Raw genomic sequence first — 19,371 nt, 5'->3', positions numbered from 1 at the left:
AGTTCATTAATTTCAGTAATTCAACTTAAAAGGTGAAACTAATATATTATATAGACTCATTACAAGCAAAGTAAGATATTTCAAGCCTTTATTTGATATAATTTTGATGATTATGGCTTACAGCTTATGAAAACCCCAAATTCAGAATCTCAGAAAATTAGAATATTACATGAAATCAATAAAAAAAAGGATTTTAAATACAGAAATGTCGGCCCTCTGAAAATTATAATCATGCATATGTACTCAGTACTTGGTTTGGGCCCCTTTTGCATTAATTACTGCCTCAATGCAGCGTGGCATGGATGCTATCAGCCTGTGACACTGCTGAGGTGTTATGGAAGACCAAGATGCTTCAATAGCGGCCTTCAGCTCTTCTGCATTGTTTGGTCTCATGTCTCTCATCTTTCTCTTGGCAATGCCCCATAGATTCTCTATGGGGTTCAGGTCAGGCGAGTTTGCTGGCCAATCAAGCACAGTAATACCATGGTCATTGAACCAGGTTTTGGTACTTTTGGCAGTGTGGGCAGGTGCCAAGTCCTGCTGGAAAATGAAGTCAGCATCACCATAAAGCTTGTCTGCTGAAGGAAGCATGAAGTGCTCTAAAATGTCCCGGTAGACAGCTGCGTTGACTCTGGACTTAATAAAGCACAGTGGACCAACACCAGCCGATGACATGGCTCCCCAAACCAACACAGACTGTGGAAACTTCACACTGGACTTCAAGCATCTTGGATTGTGTGCCTCTCCATTCTTCCTCCAGACTCTGGGACCTTGGTTTCCAAATGAGATGCAAAATTTGCTCTCATCAGAAAAGAGGACTTTGGACCAAGGAGCAACAGACCTGTACATTTTTTCTTTAGCCCAGGTAAGACGTTTGACATTTGAAGCCCATGTCCAGGACCCATCTGTGTGTGGTGGCTCTTGATGCAGTAACTCCAGCCTCAGTCCACTCCTTGAGAAGCTCCCCCACACATTTGAATGGCCTTTTCCTGACAATCCTCTCCAGGCTACGGTCATCCCTGCTGCTTGTGCACCTTTTTCTTCCACACTTTTCCCTTCCACTTAACTTTCTATTAATGTGCTTTGATACAGCACTTTGAGAACATACAACTTCTTTTGCAATTACCTTTTGAGGCTTTCCCTCATTGTGGAGGGTGTCAATGATGGTTTTCTGCACAACTGTCAGGTCAGCAGTCTTCCCCATGATTGTGAATTCAACTGAACCAGACTGAGAGACCATTTAAAGGCTCAGGAACCCTTTGCAGGTGTTTATCTGATTAGAGTGTGACACTTTGAGCCTACAATACTGAACCTTTTCACAATATTCTAATTTTCTGAGATTCTGAATTTGGGGTTTTCATAAGCTGTAAGCCATAATCATCAAAATTATATCAAATAAAGGCTTGAAATATCTTACTTTGCTAGTAATGAGTCTATATAATATATTAGTTTCACCTTTTAAGTTGAATTACTGAAATTAATGATCTTTTGCACGATATTCTAATTTTTCGAGTTTCACCTGTATATGTGTAACGTTTGAATAACGAGGCTGACGAGGAGATGCGGATCCAAACGCAGTTTGAGTTTATTTAATCAGAAAACACAAAATGAACAAAAGAACAACCCACGATGGGGAAAAGAAACATAAACTAGTTAAGGTAACCACGGTAGAGTCAAACAGGGAACAAGGGAGAGAAGCACACATCAGGCTAACATCAAACAACGATCGACAAAGACTGAACAAAGACACGGAGTATAAATACACAAACATGGGAAAAGGGGCCAATGAAAGAACAGAACTCAAACAAGATAACAAGGTGATTAACAGAAACCAAAGGCAAATTAACAAGGGCAGGTGTAAACAATGAACAGTGAACACTAACGCTAACAGAGGACTGTGGAGTTAAATAAGGGACTAAAGTGAAAACTAAGAAATACCAAAAGTGACAAAATTACAAAACAAAGGGCAACAGAGGGACAAGACAGGGTAACCGTTACATAGCCCCCCCTTAAGGATCGGATACCAGACGATCCTTAATAACACACAACAAAAGACAAAAATCCATAAGAACAACATGAGGGCACCAGGGGCAAACAGACAGTCCAAGTGGGCACATGGGCAGACAGGCAGACCAGGGGGGGAACACTGGGCAGGCAGGAAGTCCGGGGGCAGACAGGCAGACCAGGGGGGGGGGCACAAGAACAAGGAGGCAGTCCAAGGGGCATAGAGGGCAGGCAGGAAGTCCGGGGGGCCACGAGGGGAAATGAGACAGTCCACGGGGGCACAAAGGGAGATGCGACAGTCCACGGGGGGCACAAAGGGAGATGAGACAGTCCACGGGGGCACAAGGGACAACCAGGCAGTCCATGGGGGCACAAAGGGATAGGTTTAGGAGGCCGGGGTGGTATCGACCGGGCGGGGTCAGGTTTCAGTGGTCTGGGAGCTGGCCACAGGGTAAGGACATGTTTGGGGGACCAGGGAGGAGGCCAGTGGACAGGGACTGGGTCAGGAGGCCTGGGTGGAGGCCACCGGACAGGGGCTGGGTCAGGGGGCCTGGGAAGAGGCCACGGGACTGGGACTGGGTCAGGAGCTCTGGGAAGAGGCCACAGGACAGAGGCTGGCAGAGCCATGTGAGGCGGAGCCAAGGAGGACTTCGGAGGCAGAGCCATAGAAGACTTAGGAGGCGGCGCCAAAGGAGGCTTAGGCAGGGCCATGGCAGACTCAGGTGGTAAGGCCTTGGGCAGGTCAGGAGGCGGAACAGTGTTGGGCGGAGCCAAGGGAGGCGATGGTGTAGAAGGCTCAGAAGGCGGAGCCACTGGAGGTGGAGCCGAAGGTGGCGAGGGCGAAGAAGGCTCTGAAGACAGAGCCAATGGAGGCTTCGGGGGCGGAGCCGGGAGAGGCTCGGGAGGAGGAATTGAAGGAGGTTCAGGAGGCGGAGCCGAAGGAGGCGAGGGCAATGAAGGCTCTGAAGACGGAGCCAATGGAGGCTTCGGAGGCGGAGCCGGGAGAGGCTCGGGAGGTGGAGCTGAAAGAGGCTCAGGAGGCGGAGCCGAGGTAGGCGGCACCGTGGGAGGCTCTAGGAGCGGAGACCACGAAGACTCTGGAGTCTCTGGGGGTAGAGACGTAGGAGGCTCTGAGGGTGGAGCCGCCAAAGGCTTGAGTGGCTTGAGAGGCGGTGCCGGAGGAGGCTCGGGAGGCGGAGCCATAGGAGGCTCTGAGGGCGGAGCCATCGAAGGCTTGAGTGGCTCGAACGGCGGAGCCGTAGGAGGCTCGGGTGGCGGAGCCGTAGGAGGCTCGGGAGGCTCTGAGGGCGGGGCCGTCGAAGGCTTGAGTGGCTCGAGAGGTGGAGCCGTAGGAGGCTCAAGAGGCTCTGGGGGCGGAGCCGTCAAAGGCTTGAGTGGATCGAGAGGCGGAGCAATCGGAGGCTCTGGAGGCGGAGCCGTAGAAGGCTCTGGGGGTGGAACCACAGGAGGCCCCGTAGGCGGAGCTGCAGGAGGCTCGAGAGGCTCTGGGGGCGGAGCCGTAGGAGGCTCGAGAGGTTCAGGAGGCGGAGCCCTGGCAGGCTCGAGAGGCTTGAGGGGCGGAGCCCAGGCAGGCTCGAGAGGCTTGAGGGGCGGAGCCCAGGCAGGCTCGAGAGGCTTGAGGGGCGGAGCCCAGGCAGGCTCGAGAGGCTTGAGGGGCGGAGCCCTGGAAGGCTTGAGAGGCGGAGTTCTGGGGAGCTCAGGGGGCGGAGCTCTGGAAAGCTTGGGAGGCTTGAGAGACGGAGTCCTGGAAGGCTCGAGGGGCTTGAGAGGCGGTGCCCTAGGAGGCTCGAGAGGCGCAGCCCTGGAAGGCTCGAGAGGCTTGAGAGGCGGAGCTCTGGAAGGCGGAGCTCTGGAAAGCTCGGGAGGCGGAGCTCTGGAAAGCTCGGAGGCGGAGCTCTGGAAAGCTCGGAAGGCGGAGCTCTGGAAAGCTCGGGAAACTCGGAAGGCGGAGCTCTGGAAAGCTCGGGAAACTCGGATGGCGGAGCTCTGGAAAGCTCGGGAAACTCGGATGGCGGAGCTCTGGAAAGCTCGGGAGGAGGAGCCCTGGAAGACCCGAGAGGTGCTGGCTCTAGGATGGGCACGACCACTGGCGCTGGCTCTTGGGCGGTCACGGTTACTGGCACTGGCTCTTTGACGGTCACGGCTTCAGGTGCTGGCTCAGGGACGGTCGAGGCCGCAGGCGCTGGCTCAGGGACGGTCGAGGCCGCAGGCGCTGGCTCAGGGACGGTCGAGGCCGCAGGCGCTGGCTCAGGGACGGTCGAGGCCGCAGGCGCTGGCTCAGGGACGGTCGAGGCCGCAGGCGCTGGCTCAGGGACGGTCGAGGCCGCAGGCGCTGGCTCAGGGACGGTCGAGGCCGCAGGCTCGCTCACTGTGACATGCGTGGCAGCTGGCTCGCTCACCGGGGCAGGCGTGGGCTCTGGCTCGCAGACCGGGGCAGGCGTGGGCCGGGAGGCGGAAGCCTGTCTTCTCCTCCTCCTCCGGGCAGACGAAGAGGACCGCACTGGCTCGTTGACTGGCGTGAAAGGACGAACCACGGGTGAATGGAGGGTCAATACTGCGGGAGGCGCTACGGGGTTCTTCTCGAGGATGTCCACTGTTAAGGGAGAACCGCAGATCTGTAGGGTCTCCTCAACGAACGCGCGGAGCGTCCAGTCGCGCGTTGGCGGTGGCAGCCGCTCCTTCAGCCCGTCACTCAGGTTGCCTCGGAAGAAGACCACCAGGGAGAAATTAGGGAAGTCTGAAACGTTTGCCAGAACCAGAAAGTCGTGGATGTGATCTTCTATAGGTCGGTCCCCTTGCTTCAGGCTGAGCAGTTCATAGTTCAGCCCGAAAAACTGCTGGATCCATTGTGCGGTCGATCGTTCTGTAACGTTTGAATAACGAGGCTGACGAGGAGATGCGGATCCAAACGCAGTTTGAGTTTATTTAATCAGAAAACACAAAATGAACAAAAGAACAACCCACGATGGGGAAAAGAAACATAAACTAGTTAAGGTAACCACGGTAGAGACAAACAGGGAACAAGGGAGAGACGCACACATCAGGCTAACATCAAACAACGATCGACAAAGACTGAACAAAGACACGGGGTATAAATACACAAACATGGGAAAAGGGGCCAATGAAAGAACAGAACTCAAACAAGATAACAAGGTGATTAACAGAAACCAAAGGCAAATTAACAAGGGCAGGTGTAAACAATGAACAGTGAACACTAACGCTAACAGAGGACTGTGGAGTTAAATAAGGGACTAAAGTGAAAACTAAGAAATACCAAAAGTGACAAAATTACAAACAAAGGGCAACAGAGGGACAAGACAGGGTAACCGTTACAATATGCTGATGAACAAATGTTAAAAAATCTTTAGTATTTTCAAAATTAATTTATAGTGGGGAGGGGGGTTGGCTATGTTAACTGACAAATATAAAAGTCATTAAACATGCCTTTTTTTCTTTTTTTAATTATGAAACTCTTTGGCATTTCAAAATATAGATTACATACATCAAAACCAGTATGATTCATGTGAACACATATTGTTTTAACATTTCTGTGAATTTTATTTAAATAACATAATATTAAATGTATATTAACATCTAATGTGAGAATTACTAGTCATTTTAATGAATTTCCTAATACTCATAACCAGTGGTATAGCCAAGGGTGGGCGGCCCAAACTAGACCCAGGCCCACCCAGAATATTAGAGATTATTATCTGACTTCAAATATATATTTAGAAAAATAGTTTAAAAAATGCATAAATTCTGATTTCTGAAAATGTTAAAGAAATGTTTGAATGTGCTGCTTCTCTGTTCTTAATGAAAATTTGGTCCAAACATAATTTGGGTGAAAACTTGGCCCATACTTTTTTTAGTGAGGCCCACCCAAAAGTAATTTAGAGGCTACACTCTTGCTCCTAACTGCTCAATAAAACTTGATGGTCAAACTGTATGAAACATCATACAACTCATGTACAACGTTAATGCTTCTTCACTATGTTTTTAAGCTAAATCTGTTCTATACTCGGCTGAAATGCCGGATGTCACTGCGTGTCTGCTGCAAGATGTTCATCATCAGATAGTTGCTCAGTAAAATGTGGACAATTTCGTCTTTCAAGCCCTATTTAGACTAATGTGTGCGTGAACTTCTGCTCGTGTTACACCCTCTTGAGACAGTAGTGCCTTTGATTGTTATGTTTGTTATATCTGTCATGTCTTTTTTTTGTACAGGAATGAAGTGTTTGGTGGTGGTCGGAGTGGTGGTGGTGTAGTGGGCTAAAGCACATAACTGTTAATCAGAAAGTTCTTGGTTCGATCCCCACAGCCACCACCATTGTGTCCTTGAGCAAGGCACTTAACTACAGGTTGCTCCGGGGGGATTGTCCCTGTAATAAATGCACTGTAAGTCACTTTGGATAAAAGCGTCTGCCAAATGCAGACCTGCCCGCTCCTGTGTCAGCAGTACACGTACACGGCTCAGCACATGGCGTGATTTAAATTGGACCCCTAGTGTCGCTTCTTCGACATGACGTCGAAGTGAGCGACAGACGGGGAATGTCTAGGTTACGGATGTAACCCCCGTTCCCTGATGGAGGGAACGAGACGTTGTGTCCTCCCGGCCACGTCGCTGAGCCGAGCCACTGTTGTGGTCGGACCATTTCCGGCTCCTCAGAAAAATCCTGAATGAAACAGACGCATTTCCCCGCCTTTATGCCGTATGTCCGGGGGCGGGACATGCAAATTCTCTCCGCCAACTTCTCTTTGTCCTTTTTTCATAGATCAGAGGTATATTCGGCGCTCAAGAGAGACCCCTAGTGTCTCTTCTTCGACACAACGTCTCGTTTTTACCTACATCCGTAACCTAGACGTTAGTCTTACCTGACTTTGTGTATGAATTTCAAAATGTTGAAGAGAGTACTCCTTAGTGGTTTCACGTTGTGCGAAAACATAGCCCTTATATTTAAATAGATAATTGTTGAGACATTCCATTGTGATCTTCTTCTGTCAACCTGCAATGTTGAGAAAAGTGTACAGCGCCATCAGGTGTTCAGCTAACAGATGAAGTGTGGCAGAGCTGTTTCTTTAATCCAGTGAGGTTTGATGTTAATAATGTTATATAGTAATGATAATTATATTCAAGATTTAATCTCTGCATTGATCTTATTGCTCTTTTATTGAGCTTCATAAAATGTTCAGTAAGCAACAGCAATGATCTTCATAGGTTGTACTTTGGATATTTATGATAGTAAAAGAGGTTGTAAAGACAGCATGATCAGCACTCATACAGAATTGCCATCGTTCACAACATACAGGGAAAGACAATGAAATATGTACTCAAAGTAACCAAATATTTTCTGCGATAACAGACTCTGAATTAATCAAGAGAGGTGTGAAGCAGGTTACATTCTGTCTAATATGCCAAATAAATTATTTTAATTTTGTGAAAAGACTAATAGAATATTAAACCCAGAAACACTGAACAGACTTTCAGAGCATGGAAGAGACAACAGGATTAACACAATTTAATGGTCAGTAAAATCTTCTGAAAATGTATAATTGTTTATTCACAGTAATTATATATTACTGTTGTAGTTGCAGTAAGAGTATTGTAACCATATGAAGACCATTAAACGGCTCCTCAATAACACGGTTTGTTCAATGCAGCTATGGTATTTGTTATGAGAAATAGCCTAAACCCATTTAGAGACTTGCCTATAACTACAACTGTAGTCAATAAGATCACTCAAGAAAATGATTAAACAAGAATCTACATTTCAGTCAAAATGTCATAGTAGCCCAGTTAGTGTTACTTTAGTACTATAGTAAAAACCCTGCAAATTTGATTAAGCTATAATAGAAAGAATGTGTATGTTTAAAAACAAAGGTCTTTTTTCTTATAGGATCCTAGTTATGCCAGTGCATGCTGCTTTTAGCAATTAGTGTGTACACAGATGGATCTGTGCACATTATTAGAATATTATATGATATTTATTATTAACAGGGGAGCCATAATTGCAACAACCAACTGATATTAAAGCCAAGTATATCATGTGTTTTTTATTGCTGTCTTAATCGCTACTTTGCTATAGAAATTCAGTCTGAACAAAATGTACTTTTGAAGAAAACATTTTCAAATAATGTATTTATGATTTACTCATAAAAAATAACAATTACTATGATTAGTGTTAAATAAATTCAATACCCCATACCGCCAAATTATTTATTTTTACTTGGAAAATGTTTGTGTTCGAAAGTGCTTATATTGGAGGATTAATTTAGCCATATATCGTATTGTATTGTGTGATATAACAGATGTTACATTTACTGGGCATTTCTCTTCCTAACTTAGGAAATATTTTGATCATGTCTGTGTGCAGTAGTAATAAATAAAAGACTATTATAATTATTATATTTAAGCAACAAAATTATTCTCTGTTCATAAACTGTAGCAATTTCTTGTGTAAAACATGTGTTGTTAATATTGTAGTTACATACAGTAAATCAAGCAAGGCATTAGCTCAAGCAGGTCACATTAGTCATGCTTCCAATCTGCTGATGCTCAGCTGATTCATGATGTCTAGCAGTACAGTTTAATGCAATGTGCTCCTCAGAATTCCAGGCACGGCTGCATGAATGGGGTGCAGTTTGCCCACAGCAGAACCATATTGCCAACACCAACAGACTAGTTCAAATTTTCAGTATACGAATGTCAGCATATAGTATGTAAATGTCAATGAAAATACAATTAATATTTTAGGTTATTTCCAGGTAAAGGTCAATGGACAACATCTGTAGCATGCTACTGATTACCATAGATAATACATTTGATTTGTCCTTGAACATAAAAAAACCCAAAGAGTAGGTGTAAATTTAGGAAAGGATTGTAGGGATATGTCCCTACCAACTTTCTAAAAATCAGAATATGTACAGAGAACATGATTTTGACCCCCAAAGAATTAAGGCTTGATCCTTGCATAGGTGCAGTGTTTTCTAGTTATGATGGTTTCACAAGATTGCTAAGATTCCTGCTTCAGTGACTATCTGGGCCTCTCAATGAAAACACATTTCGTCCTAGCTACACTGTTTTCCAAACAGCTCCCTATATTATATTGAAGATGGCTGAATAGAGAAAGGCTCAAGAAAATTAAACATGTGATTTGAGGGAACAGAGATGGACTGGCCATAGGGAGCATCAGGAATCTTCCCGGTGGGCCAGCAGATGTCAAAATCAAGTTTATTTTAAAATGACTCAAAGGGAGAAAAACGTTCTTATAACCTGAGGCCGGCCCATCTAGGCAAAAAGAAGGGTATTTTATTTTAAGACATCTCTCCAACATTCACAACCTACCATTTCTGTTCTCGTGCCACTGCCTTTTTAACTCAAGAGATGTGACTTGCCCGTGTGAAAGATCCAATGCACTCGTTGAAAGCTTAAAATCGAATCTTCACAGTACTAGAGGAAATAAATATTTAGATGCATTAGGTTTCATGATAGTATTGTTATGAAAGAGATGCAAATCATGTTGGAGAGATTGAAACAGCGTCAAATACCTTGTATAGATATGTGTGTGATGTTATACAGGGGAATTATCTGTGGTAGGACCATGTGAAGCACCAGTCCATCACTGTAAAAGAATAACTTTGTTTTGATATTACCAGACTTAATTTCACGTAATGACATTTAAAAACTATGTTACTCTTATGGCTGTCTTCTGCCTCTTTGTAATTTGTCCTTTCCAACCATCAAACCAAACCTATGCCCTTGTAAAACCCAAGAGAAAACATTTACAGTAATGCACTGAAAATATATTCCATTAGTCACATTGCAGTAGAGTTACAGTGTGTACACTATCAGATTCTTCAGTTTTCTTTAAACAAGTAATGACAGTCTGCCATACGGTTTTACCAACAGAACACAGCCATAATCTTTCAGACTTGCCTCAACTGAGACTGGTCTTAGTTGGGGTGAGAGAAGCTGGGAAAAGTGCATCTGGTAATGCCATTCTTGGCAAGAAAGCATTTGACGAGGTTGGGGTGAAGACCAGAGTGAGTGTCTCTTGTCAGGGTCTGGTAAGAGGGCAGCAGGTGCTGGTGGTTGACACCCCAGGCTGGGAATGGTTCAACATCAATGGCACCCCTGCATCAGAAATTGGCATTAAGGAGGAGATGATAAGGAGTGTGAGTCTGTGCCAGCCTGGTGCCCATGCCCTGCTGTTAGTAGTGCCACTGTTATTCTCGTTCTCCAAGCATGAGCGGTGTGGCGTGGAGGAACACGTACAGCTGTTTGGTCCAGAAGCTTGGAGTTAAACCGTGGTGCTCTTCACCATCTTAGACAGAAAGCAGTTGTATGGTACCAGCCTCAAGCAAGAAGTGGAGGAGAACGAGGAGCTACACAGGCTGGTTGAGAGATGTGGGGGCCGTTTCCATGCCCTGCACAGCAAACCACACGGGTTGAAGACCAGGTGGCTGATCTTCTGGCTAAAATCCAGGATATGGTGGCAACCAGTGGAGAAGCTGTGCTCTCCAGTGGGAAGGTCCTGGAACACACAAAGGAGAGATAGAGAGAGAGAGAGAGAGAGAGAGAGAGAGAGAGAGAGAGAGAGAGAGAGAGAGAGAGAGAGAGGAGAGATGAGAAAATACAGAAAATTAGAGAAGCACTGAAGATCAAGGAAAAAGACAAGGAGTTACAAAGGTTGAGAAGGGGAACAAACAGGTACACAGTGGACATTAAGTATAATATTCTTGCCTTTTATCACCTTCAGACAACATTGTGAGATTGTTGTGGAAAAAGTAAAAAACTTGAGAAATCATTACAAAAATATAAAGATTCTGAGTACAGAGAATGTTTTTTTTGTTTAGTTTTTTTTACAGGTGTGGAACAGAAAGACTCAACTAAGGTGAACAAGAGCAGTGACCTACCTGTCAGAGACAGAATTAGCTGCAAACAACAGAGAGCGAAGGGATAAGGCAAACAGCAAAATAATCAGATCCACCCCTTCAACTCCCACAACTCGCCACCAGAGGCAATCATTGCTTCTCAACTGTACCTGATCAAATCCGGCTTTAACCACAGAGCATTCTAACAATTCGTTCATAAAATGAAAATGAGACTGAAAATGTCAATGGATTTTGTACAACTCGATTAATAAATTAAACCAGTATCAACAACAAAGCCATTCTTGAGAAAATCACAAGTAAAATAGTTGGGTTCAGTTAATTCCCACACTGCAGAAACCATGGAAAGACACATTACTACATATGTATTTAAAAGTACATTTTCATTCACTGTACATTTTTAACTGTCTAGAATGACATTATATGAAAATGTAAACTTGATCCTATGCTGCCCTATATTTCATGTGATTTTACTGTATATTACAAGCAGCCAATTAAACCAGGTTTAGATTAATTGTGTTTAGGCACTTCATTTAAATTATGATTTGAAGTTGTCAGCTCTGTCAAAATATATAATTCTGACATTTCCTTGTTCAGAGATTGTAAAAAGGCTGTCATTGTAACAAAAATGAATATTACATCATTATGACATTGTTTCAACACTTCTTTAAAAAATGTTAAATCTTCATAATTTATGCATCTTTCTGCGCTGTTTCTACCGGTTTGAATGAACACTTCACACTGAGTAGCACTTCACTCTGCTTTGTTTTTCCAACTTAAATACTGAGATGTTCATGGCAAAATATATGGTATTCTGAGGTGTTCTGTGACATTTTAGTGTATTTGATCATACAGAATCTTGTGTTATTAATGTGCTTACACATTTTGGGAGGGTTTTTGTGGGAACTTTTTTTTTTTTGTCTTTGGTGAAAACATAGTCAAGTCAGCTTGTCTTATGGTCATGTCATGTCTCGAAGTCTTACCAAATTTTGAGTTTCTTATTAAGTTAAGGACTTTACTGCCTGCCACACCTGCACCAGTGCCTTCAGTTGTTCAGCTACAGGGTCAACAACTGGGAGTCACACATCAAAGCCACATTAAACATCTCCTGGTGGTGTGGGGCAGCGGTAAGGGATGTATCCCTGACACACCATGCAGCTAAACACTGGATCCTTTCCACTGTGAGGGAGAGACTTACCATCTCTTCAATGGTACGAATGGTATAAAGCTGTATAATACATCTTTTCCACAACGCATGTTTTCTGGAGTTCTTTATATGCCTAATGTCCCTCACAGCCTCGCTGTCATTCCCATTAAAAATCAAACATGGCATTGGCGTGAATAAGGTCTATTAAGAGTCAAAAGTGCCATTTTGTTTGTCTTCTTGTCAATGATTAATGGAAACTCCTGAAGGTCACCATCCTTTAAGCAAATAACACAAAATAAACAGCCAAATTATTTAACTCTGATGACCTGCAACCAGACGGCTTTTAAAAAATAATCAACAACATGACACATACAAACATGATTTCTGCTCCATCTTTTTATTAGTTATTTGTGATTTGACATTTTTAATCATGTGTATACAAGAACAAAGGGTTACAAGCTTAAACCTCCACTAATGTATATTGACTTTTAAATTATAATATCCTATTAATTAGGATTAATTAAGGAGTGGTGGTGGCGTAGTGGGCTAAGCGCATAACTTGTAATCAGAAGGTCGCTGGTTCGATCCCCACAGCCACCACCATTGTGTCCTTGAGCAAGGCACTTAACTCCAGGTTGCTCCAGGGGATTGTCCCTGTAATAAGGGCTCTGTAAGTCGCTTTGGATAAAAGCGTCTGTCAAATGCATAAATGTAAATGTAACTACCAGGAGCCATAAATCAAGGGTATTACTGTTGGTGTCGAGGACCCCTATATACAGTATTGATGCAAACATATATTTTGAATGCAAATATTGAATACTCTTAACTATTTTTGATCTTGAGAAGTATTTTTTAATATTACAATTTTATAAAATCTCTCAATCAAATATCTCAGGACGGAAGAGTTTCTCCAAAACTTCCTGGCTCTTCCTAAATCTCCATATTCCTATGCATAAGGAATCATGAATCTTCTGCCAGGCCTCCAACTCAGATTTCCACAGAGCTGCTCTAGAGCGGATGAGCTGAGAAGCTTCACTCTTGCTGCCATTTGCCAGACTTATACTGTCTTTGCAAATAAAAAGGACATCTAGGCCAATAAAGAGGGCATTTAAAGTGATAAATCCGACTCTAGCAGACTTTGAGAGTGCAAGCGGCGTCCCTTTTGCCAGCTGCCCAATGTCAGGCAGGTCTGCAGCAAGCTTGGGAATGTTGCGTGCACTTTGTGCCTCCTGGAGCCCTATCTTGGTTACAGTAGAAATCACTTCCTCCCCTTTGAGCGCTTTAACAGCTGAAGCTGTATCCACCAAGATATCAATACCTTTGGCCACTCCTCCAGCACGGGCAATCAATTTCCCAGCTCCAAACATATCGACTACATCTGGCCCCTCTAAACGCTCCATACTGCTGGCCTTCTCCAGACAGTCTACAATCTTCTGCACATCATCCATGTATCTCTGGAAAATGCTTTGTGCATTTTTTCCATGGTGATTATTGACTGCTGCTTCAGTGATGCCTGTGACAAGGCTATTTACACCACTAGTCACCCCCAGACCAACCCCTGTAAGAGTGAGAGCCAAAGACAATCCTGCAGTGACAGGGGCAAGAGCAAGACCAACAATAGACAAGACGCCCCCTGCTACCCCCACTGAACTTCCAGCCACAGTGGAGATACTGGCTCCCATCTTCATCCGGTCCAGTTGAACCGCACTCTCCTCCAGATCTGACAGGAACTGTTCCATTCTAGAGCGTCGCTGACTGAATAAACCAATGAAATGCAGAGTGTCTTTCTGAAAAATGTATGTCAGCATGGTGTGCTGGTCCATCCTAGATAGGAGGAGAGAAGCCAGAGTTAAGAAAGAAAAAAAAAGCTGAGCTTGATTAAAAAGGGAGTAAAAAAAAAAAAAAAAGAGGTCTTACCTTATTTTCCACAACTGTTTCAAGTGATCAAGCATTTTTTGCATGGAGTTCTCACTTATGTTCAAACTGAACTTCACAACTTCACCCTTCTTCCATCTGTAAAGAGATTCAGATACAATCTTCATGTACACATTTGAATAACTTGAATAACAAAGGAGAACATGAACAGAACAGTTCTAACACTCACTCATGGAAGCCATCAGACCACAAAACACTCTTGGATCTGTGAGAAAGAATAAATAAATGTACAAAGACTTCTCAGATCTCATTATGTAAATAGATAATTCAGTAAATGCCATTTATTTGACTCAGATTTAAAATGTACTGATATGCTAAGATAATCAAATACTATACTTTTAGAATGGACAGCATGGTAGGGATATCAGAACTAACTTTTTCTCTAGTCGCTCACAAAGCTGTTGTGTGGTGCGTATGTATTTGTCCAGTTGAAAGGCAAGGACATCCACATTACTGATTATAGGAAGGAAGAAGGTTTCTGCATTTCGCTTAAAGTGGATGAGGAGAGGACAGGCCATTCTGGCAGCTGTGATGACCGCTCGCACACTTTCAGGGCTCTCTCCTTTAGGTAGGAAACTCCGCCCAGTGAAGACAAATAACGATGTGACTGTTAGCTTCTCCACAGCATCCAAGAAGTGGTCCAGTTTCTCCAGCCCCTCGAGTGTGTCCTTCAGGACGGCACCCAGCTCTTTCTCCAGCTCCTGATTTTTGGAGTCAGCAGTGACCCGAGTTAAACCACTCCACATGTACTCCCCAAAAGCCTTGGATTTATTATCTGAGCGCTGAACATGGTCAAACCCAAGACTGATTTTGTCTGCCTGGTCCTTGATGTCTCTCATCTTCTCCAGCTCTGTCTCTCTCTGAAGGGTCCATTTATACTCTTTGTTACAGAAGTCTCTCACCGTTTGAATGTAGCGGAACGTGTCCACAACATACTCTGACAGTAGCTTCTGTAATTGTGCCCTGTACCACAAAGTTAAATCAGAGGGAGTTAGTAGCAATATGTGATCAATACAGCCCTTCGTTTCAGCATCTTTTGGTCACAAGAAAGCTTCAACTACTGGTAGATTATCTTGTCAGATTTTCAGAACAAATGCCACTATGAGAGTCTTCCTACCGCACAAATCAAAACTATTCTATCAAATGGGTGTAGTTCTTTTAAGAGAACATCTAGGTTGCATACTAATTATTGCTGCCGAATTAACGCATGTGATTAATTTAAAACACATACATTTTTCCGATTTCACATTTCATTCAGCTTTGTGTGAACTCTGGTTGGGATAGGGCAGAAACTTTGCAATGTGTACGGCCTGGTTCATTACACTGAAATACACACCACAAACACACACAACAACAGTGATTCCATGTCAATGATCAAGTGATGAAGAAATAACCTCTTAACTGTATTTTTTTGTAAAAAAAAAAAACAAAAACAAAAAAGAGACGAGACCTGTGACAGCTGAATTCACTTGACTCACTGGAGTGAAACATCTGATTCTTTGCGCAGAGTTGCACTTCCGTCTTACTTGACAATTTGGAAAAAGTATAATTTACATTTGCAGTGCCAGCGCTAAAAGCATAACAAGATGCTCTTTGCAAGCGGAGTTCAAAATGGTACGAATCATGTGAATGCGACTTCACAATTACTGCAGCAAAATGGACAGCCATGAATAATATTGTGGAAGATGTTTTAAGAGATTTAATGCCAATTGCAATGAATACTTTCAATTAGTAAATCTCCCACTAAGACTATGGAAAAAGTTTTGATGCAAAGCGATGATGGCTGCACATCTTTCTTTAGAGGTAACCATTGCGAACAAGAACACAATGATTGGAAGCACTTCTTCCCTCCTATTATAGCAATCGGTCTGCTCTTATAATCCAATCAGAATGATAGAGTGATTTCACCTGACTAGTACTCGTTCACACTTTCCCAGGTGTTGCTGATATGATTAGTGAAATGATGTTAGCTGGTCATTTTGTGCCAGGACCAAAAAACAGCAAAATTTGGCCAATGAAGCTTTTTGCAATTATTTAAAATGCATCTGATCAATCTGCACAATAATCTAGAAACAATGTGAATCAACACCACAACAACTGAAGCAGAAAACTTTGTAAAACACAACATTTATGTCACTGCCAATACTTTTGGCCATGGCTGTAGGCTTTACAGTTTTCTCTATTTGATTAAATTCTGATTCAGTTGGGTACATTTCAGTTATAATGTCAATATGAAAGAAATGCTCTCTCAGCTAATGCTCTAAATATCACTGTAACGTGGTACATCACAAAAATATTAATTAAAAGAAATGTAAGTTTGGACATTCCTTTTCTAATGAAAGTGCTATTCATGATCACGTTGACACGGATCAAAGGTTGAGCAAAGATGTTTCCGATTGCAAGCCACCACCACCACCACCAACAAAGCCACAACCCAAATTTTTTAGACCCATAATAATAAGACCTTAAAAAGATTTACATTAAATTCCCCCCCAAAAAAAAAACTAAATTAAATATAAAGTCCTAGTTATTAGTTTGCATGATGATTAACTTGTTTTTCAGCATTCACATTAGCTTGATGTCATGTGATGCCAACTCATATGTTTATTTCCTTTATCAACATTAATCTGGAATAACCATCTTAATTCGCGTTAAACGTTAACGACTACTTTTCCTGTGACCACATTATTCTGATATGCCTGTTTCTTTTACACTTTTTAACTATAATTGAACTGTATTTAAATTAGTTTTTATAAGTCAACCCACCTGGTGTCCATTGTCTTGGTTTAATCAAACCTGAAGGTGTGACTCTCTGATTGTGACGTGCCTTGACAAACTGAGCTGAGAAAAGGAAACTCTTTTGTTCTTCTTACTGTGAGTTTAGCTTTCTGTCCTCAATCTCCAGATTCATTGCCCCGCCTGTGACAACAGTGTTCCAAGCAGTTATGACAGGAACAGGTTAAATGTTCTCGCTACAGTTATTTGAGAAGCCACACACGTTCACAGATTAGCTTTCAGTGTTTTGAGCTGTCGCGAGCACCCGTGTGTTTAGTTCGAGACTCAGTAAAATGCGCATTGTATCGATGTACTTATTGACTGACTGACGATGACTCAGCCTGACAAATTCCACAGCTCACATGTAGTGTTTTCTGTGTCCACATGAGGACGCTATATGCCAAACTCTATATGACTGCATTGCAGCAGTAGTACTTTTTTGAAAGAAGTCGTCTGGATATTTCGTTACAGAAGTGTTTATCATTAGATGAATCGTTGTTAAAAGAATATTTCGAGTTTAACACAAGGGTGATTATATAATTAGGGGTACATTTCAAGTCCTTGGGTTGTATTTATCATTTTCCCTGAATATTCACTTCAAGCAATGATCACTTTTATATTTGGGCACATTTCTCTTTATTTCATGCAGAAAAGTAAACCAGTTCCATAAGTTAATTAGGAGAAAATGCATATGTTGTACTGGAAATTGCCATTTTTGTGCTGTCCAATTTGCTAAAAGTCAAGTTTTGCCTTTCAAATTAACACTGCAATATATATTTTTATATATTATTTTCATCATTATTTGTTAAAAATAATCATTAAAACAAGGCAAATGTATATTAAAAACTAATTCACTCATTTATATCTATTAAATTATTAACTTTGTGTGTGTCCAAGAAATCTTTGTCAACTGTGTTACCCATTGACCAACCCCTATAAATCAGCAGTGGTTTGTTCCAAAGTCACATGTCCAACATCATGTGATGTCACATCCTTCAGTGGCGGGAATTTTAAATACAGTGTGCTAAGTTTCTACTCCTCCTCTTCAATTTGTAATCATTATTATAGTCTACACATAGAGTAGATGAATTGCTCATCAACCGTGTTATCAACATGGTCTTGTGTACTTACTTTAGATATTATATTTACAAAAATGTAGAGAAAATGTATAAAAACACGAGTTGATCAAGGTAATGTGGGGACATGTTCAAGGTCTACAGTTAGCACAAGATCCTAAAATGGAAGAAATGTCAGCTGTGTTACTTGTCAACTGTGTTACCCATCAAGTGTAACACAGTTGACAGGGATTAACACGGTTGACAATGTTAGCTGGGTTTCTTGTCATAGTTTATGCCTATATTGAGTATTGTTGATAAAAACTATTGTTATTACACAGCTGAGAAGCAGCGCCAGTACAGGGCTCAGCGTGATGCTGATCCTGAGAGAAGGGCTGCGTATTTACAGAAACACAGAAGGACGTGCGTGGCATGAGGACAAAAAGCTAGGAAAGGTGAAGACAGTGAAAGATTTAAGTGAGAGGGAGAAGAGAAGGAAACAAGCATATTGGAGAAAAGCCCAACACCAGTCCAGAGAGAGAAAGCAAGTGATAGATAACCAGGTTATTCTGAGTCCTGAAGTTGATCCACAGCCTCTGATGTCAAGGTAGAGATTTTGTGAACAACATGCAGAAAATAGTTTTAACAATAGATTTGATTATGAAATTATGGTGAAAAGACTAGAGTAATTGCTGGTCATCCTAATTCTGTCCAGTGAGCATAAATGAAAACACATGATCAATGAAGTAATGCTTTGTGTATCATATCAGACAGAGAATTGCTGGAAGGAAGAAAGTCCAGAGAAGGGAGTCAAAATTGTACAGGGAGATTCATACTTATAGTCTGTTTTGTGATTGAGACTAATTAAGTATTAACAGAATTTTTTAAAGTTGTTTTCTCCATTGTTTCAAGAGAGTTAATTAGATTCCTCTGATAGGAGGGAATTTATTGTAATTGACAGTTTTATTATTATTATTATTATTCTCCTTTAGCCTCAATAGCTCAAAAAGTCACTGGTCAAAAATCTTCTAAATTGGTACATTGATACTACATGCCAACAGGAACCCACAAACCAAGAATGGCCCACATTCACCCTTAGGGGGCGCTACAAACCATGCCCAAAATTCCCATTTTCTGGTCAAAAATGTTCTAATTTGGTACATTGATAATACAGGCCAGCAGAAACCCACAAACCAAGAATGGACCACATTCGCCCTTTAGGGGGCACTACAGGCATTGCCCAAAATTCCCATTTTCTGGTTAAAAAATTTATCATTTTGTACATTGATACTACTAGCCAACAGGAATCCACAAACCAAGAATTGCCCACATTCTCCCTTTAGGGGCGCTACAGGCCACTTCCAAAAGTCTCATTTTCTGTTCAAAAATGTTCTAAATTGGTACATTGATACTACAGGCCAACAGGAACCCACAAATCAAGAATGGCCCACATACATCTTTAGGGGGCTTACAGACCACGCTCAAATGTCCAATTTTCAAACTGATGGCATTTTCACCCAATTTGTCAAATTAGTCGGAAAC

The 19,371-nt window shown here is 42.5% G+C and overlaps 1 protein-coding gene and 1 pseudogene across 1 annotated transcript; one reads left to right on the top strand and one right to left on the bottom strand.

The window, feature by feature from the left end:
- Window positions 1–9,903: 9,903 nt before the first annotated feature.
- LOC127648132 (GTPase IMAP family member 4-like) lies at window positions 9,904–10,918 on the top strand (annotated as a pseudogene).
- A 1,534-nt stretch (window positions 10,919–12,452) lies between these two features.
- LOC127647345 (apolipoprotein L4-like) lies at window positions 12,453–17,119 on the bottom strand. The gene is made up of 5 exons (XM_052131534.1): window positions 16,766–17,119; window positions 14,375–14,962; window positions 14,169–14,204; window positions 13,982–14,077; window positions 12,453–13,888 (listed from the first exon to the last, which is right to left on the bottom strand). Exons 1-5 carry the CDS (start codon window positions 16,774–16,776, stop codon window positions 12,943–12,945), a joined length of 1,677 nt encoding a protein of 558 aa, XP_051987494.1. The 5' UTR covers window positions 16,777–17,119; the 3' UTR covers window positions 12,453–12,942.
- Between the last annotated feature and the right edge of the window lie 2,252 nt (window positions 17,120–19,371).

This window comes from Xyrauchen texanus, chromosome 8 (genome assembly GCF_025860055.1).
Source record: "Xyrauchen texanus isolate HMW12.3.18 chromosome 8, RBS_HiC_50CHRs, whole genome shotgun sequence".
Lineage (NCBI taxonomy): Eukaryota > Metazoa > Chordata > Actinopteri > Cypriniformes > Catostomidae > Xyrauchen > Xyrauchen texanus.
The sequence above is the reverse complement of the archived record's forward strand: the minus strand, read 5'-3'. Positions and strand labels throughout refer to the sequence as shown.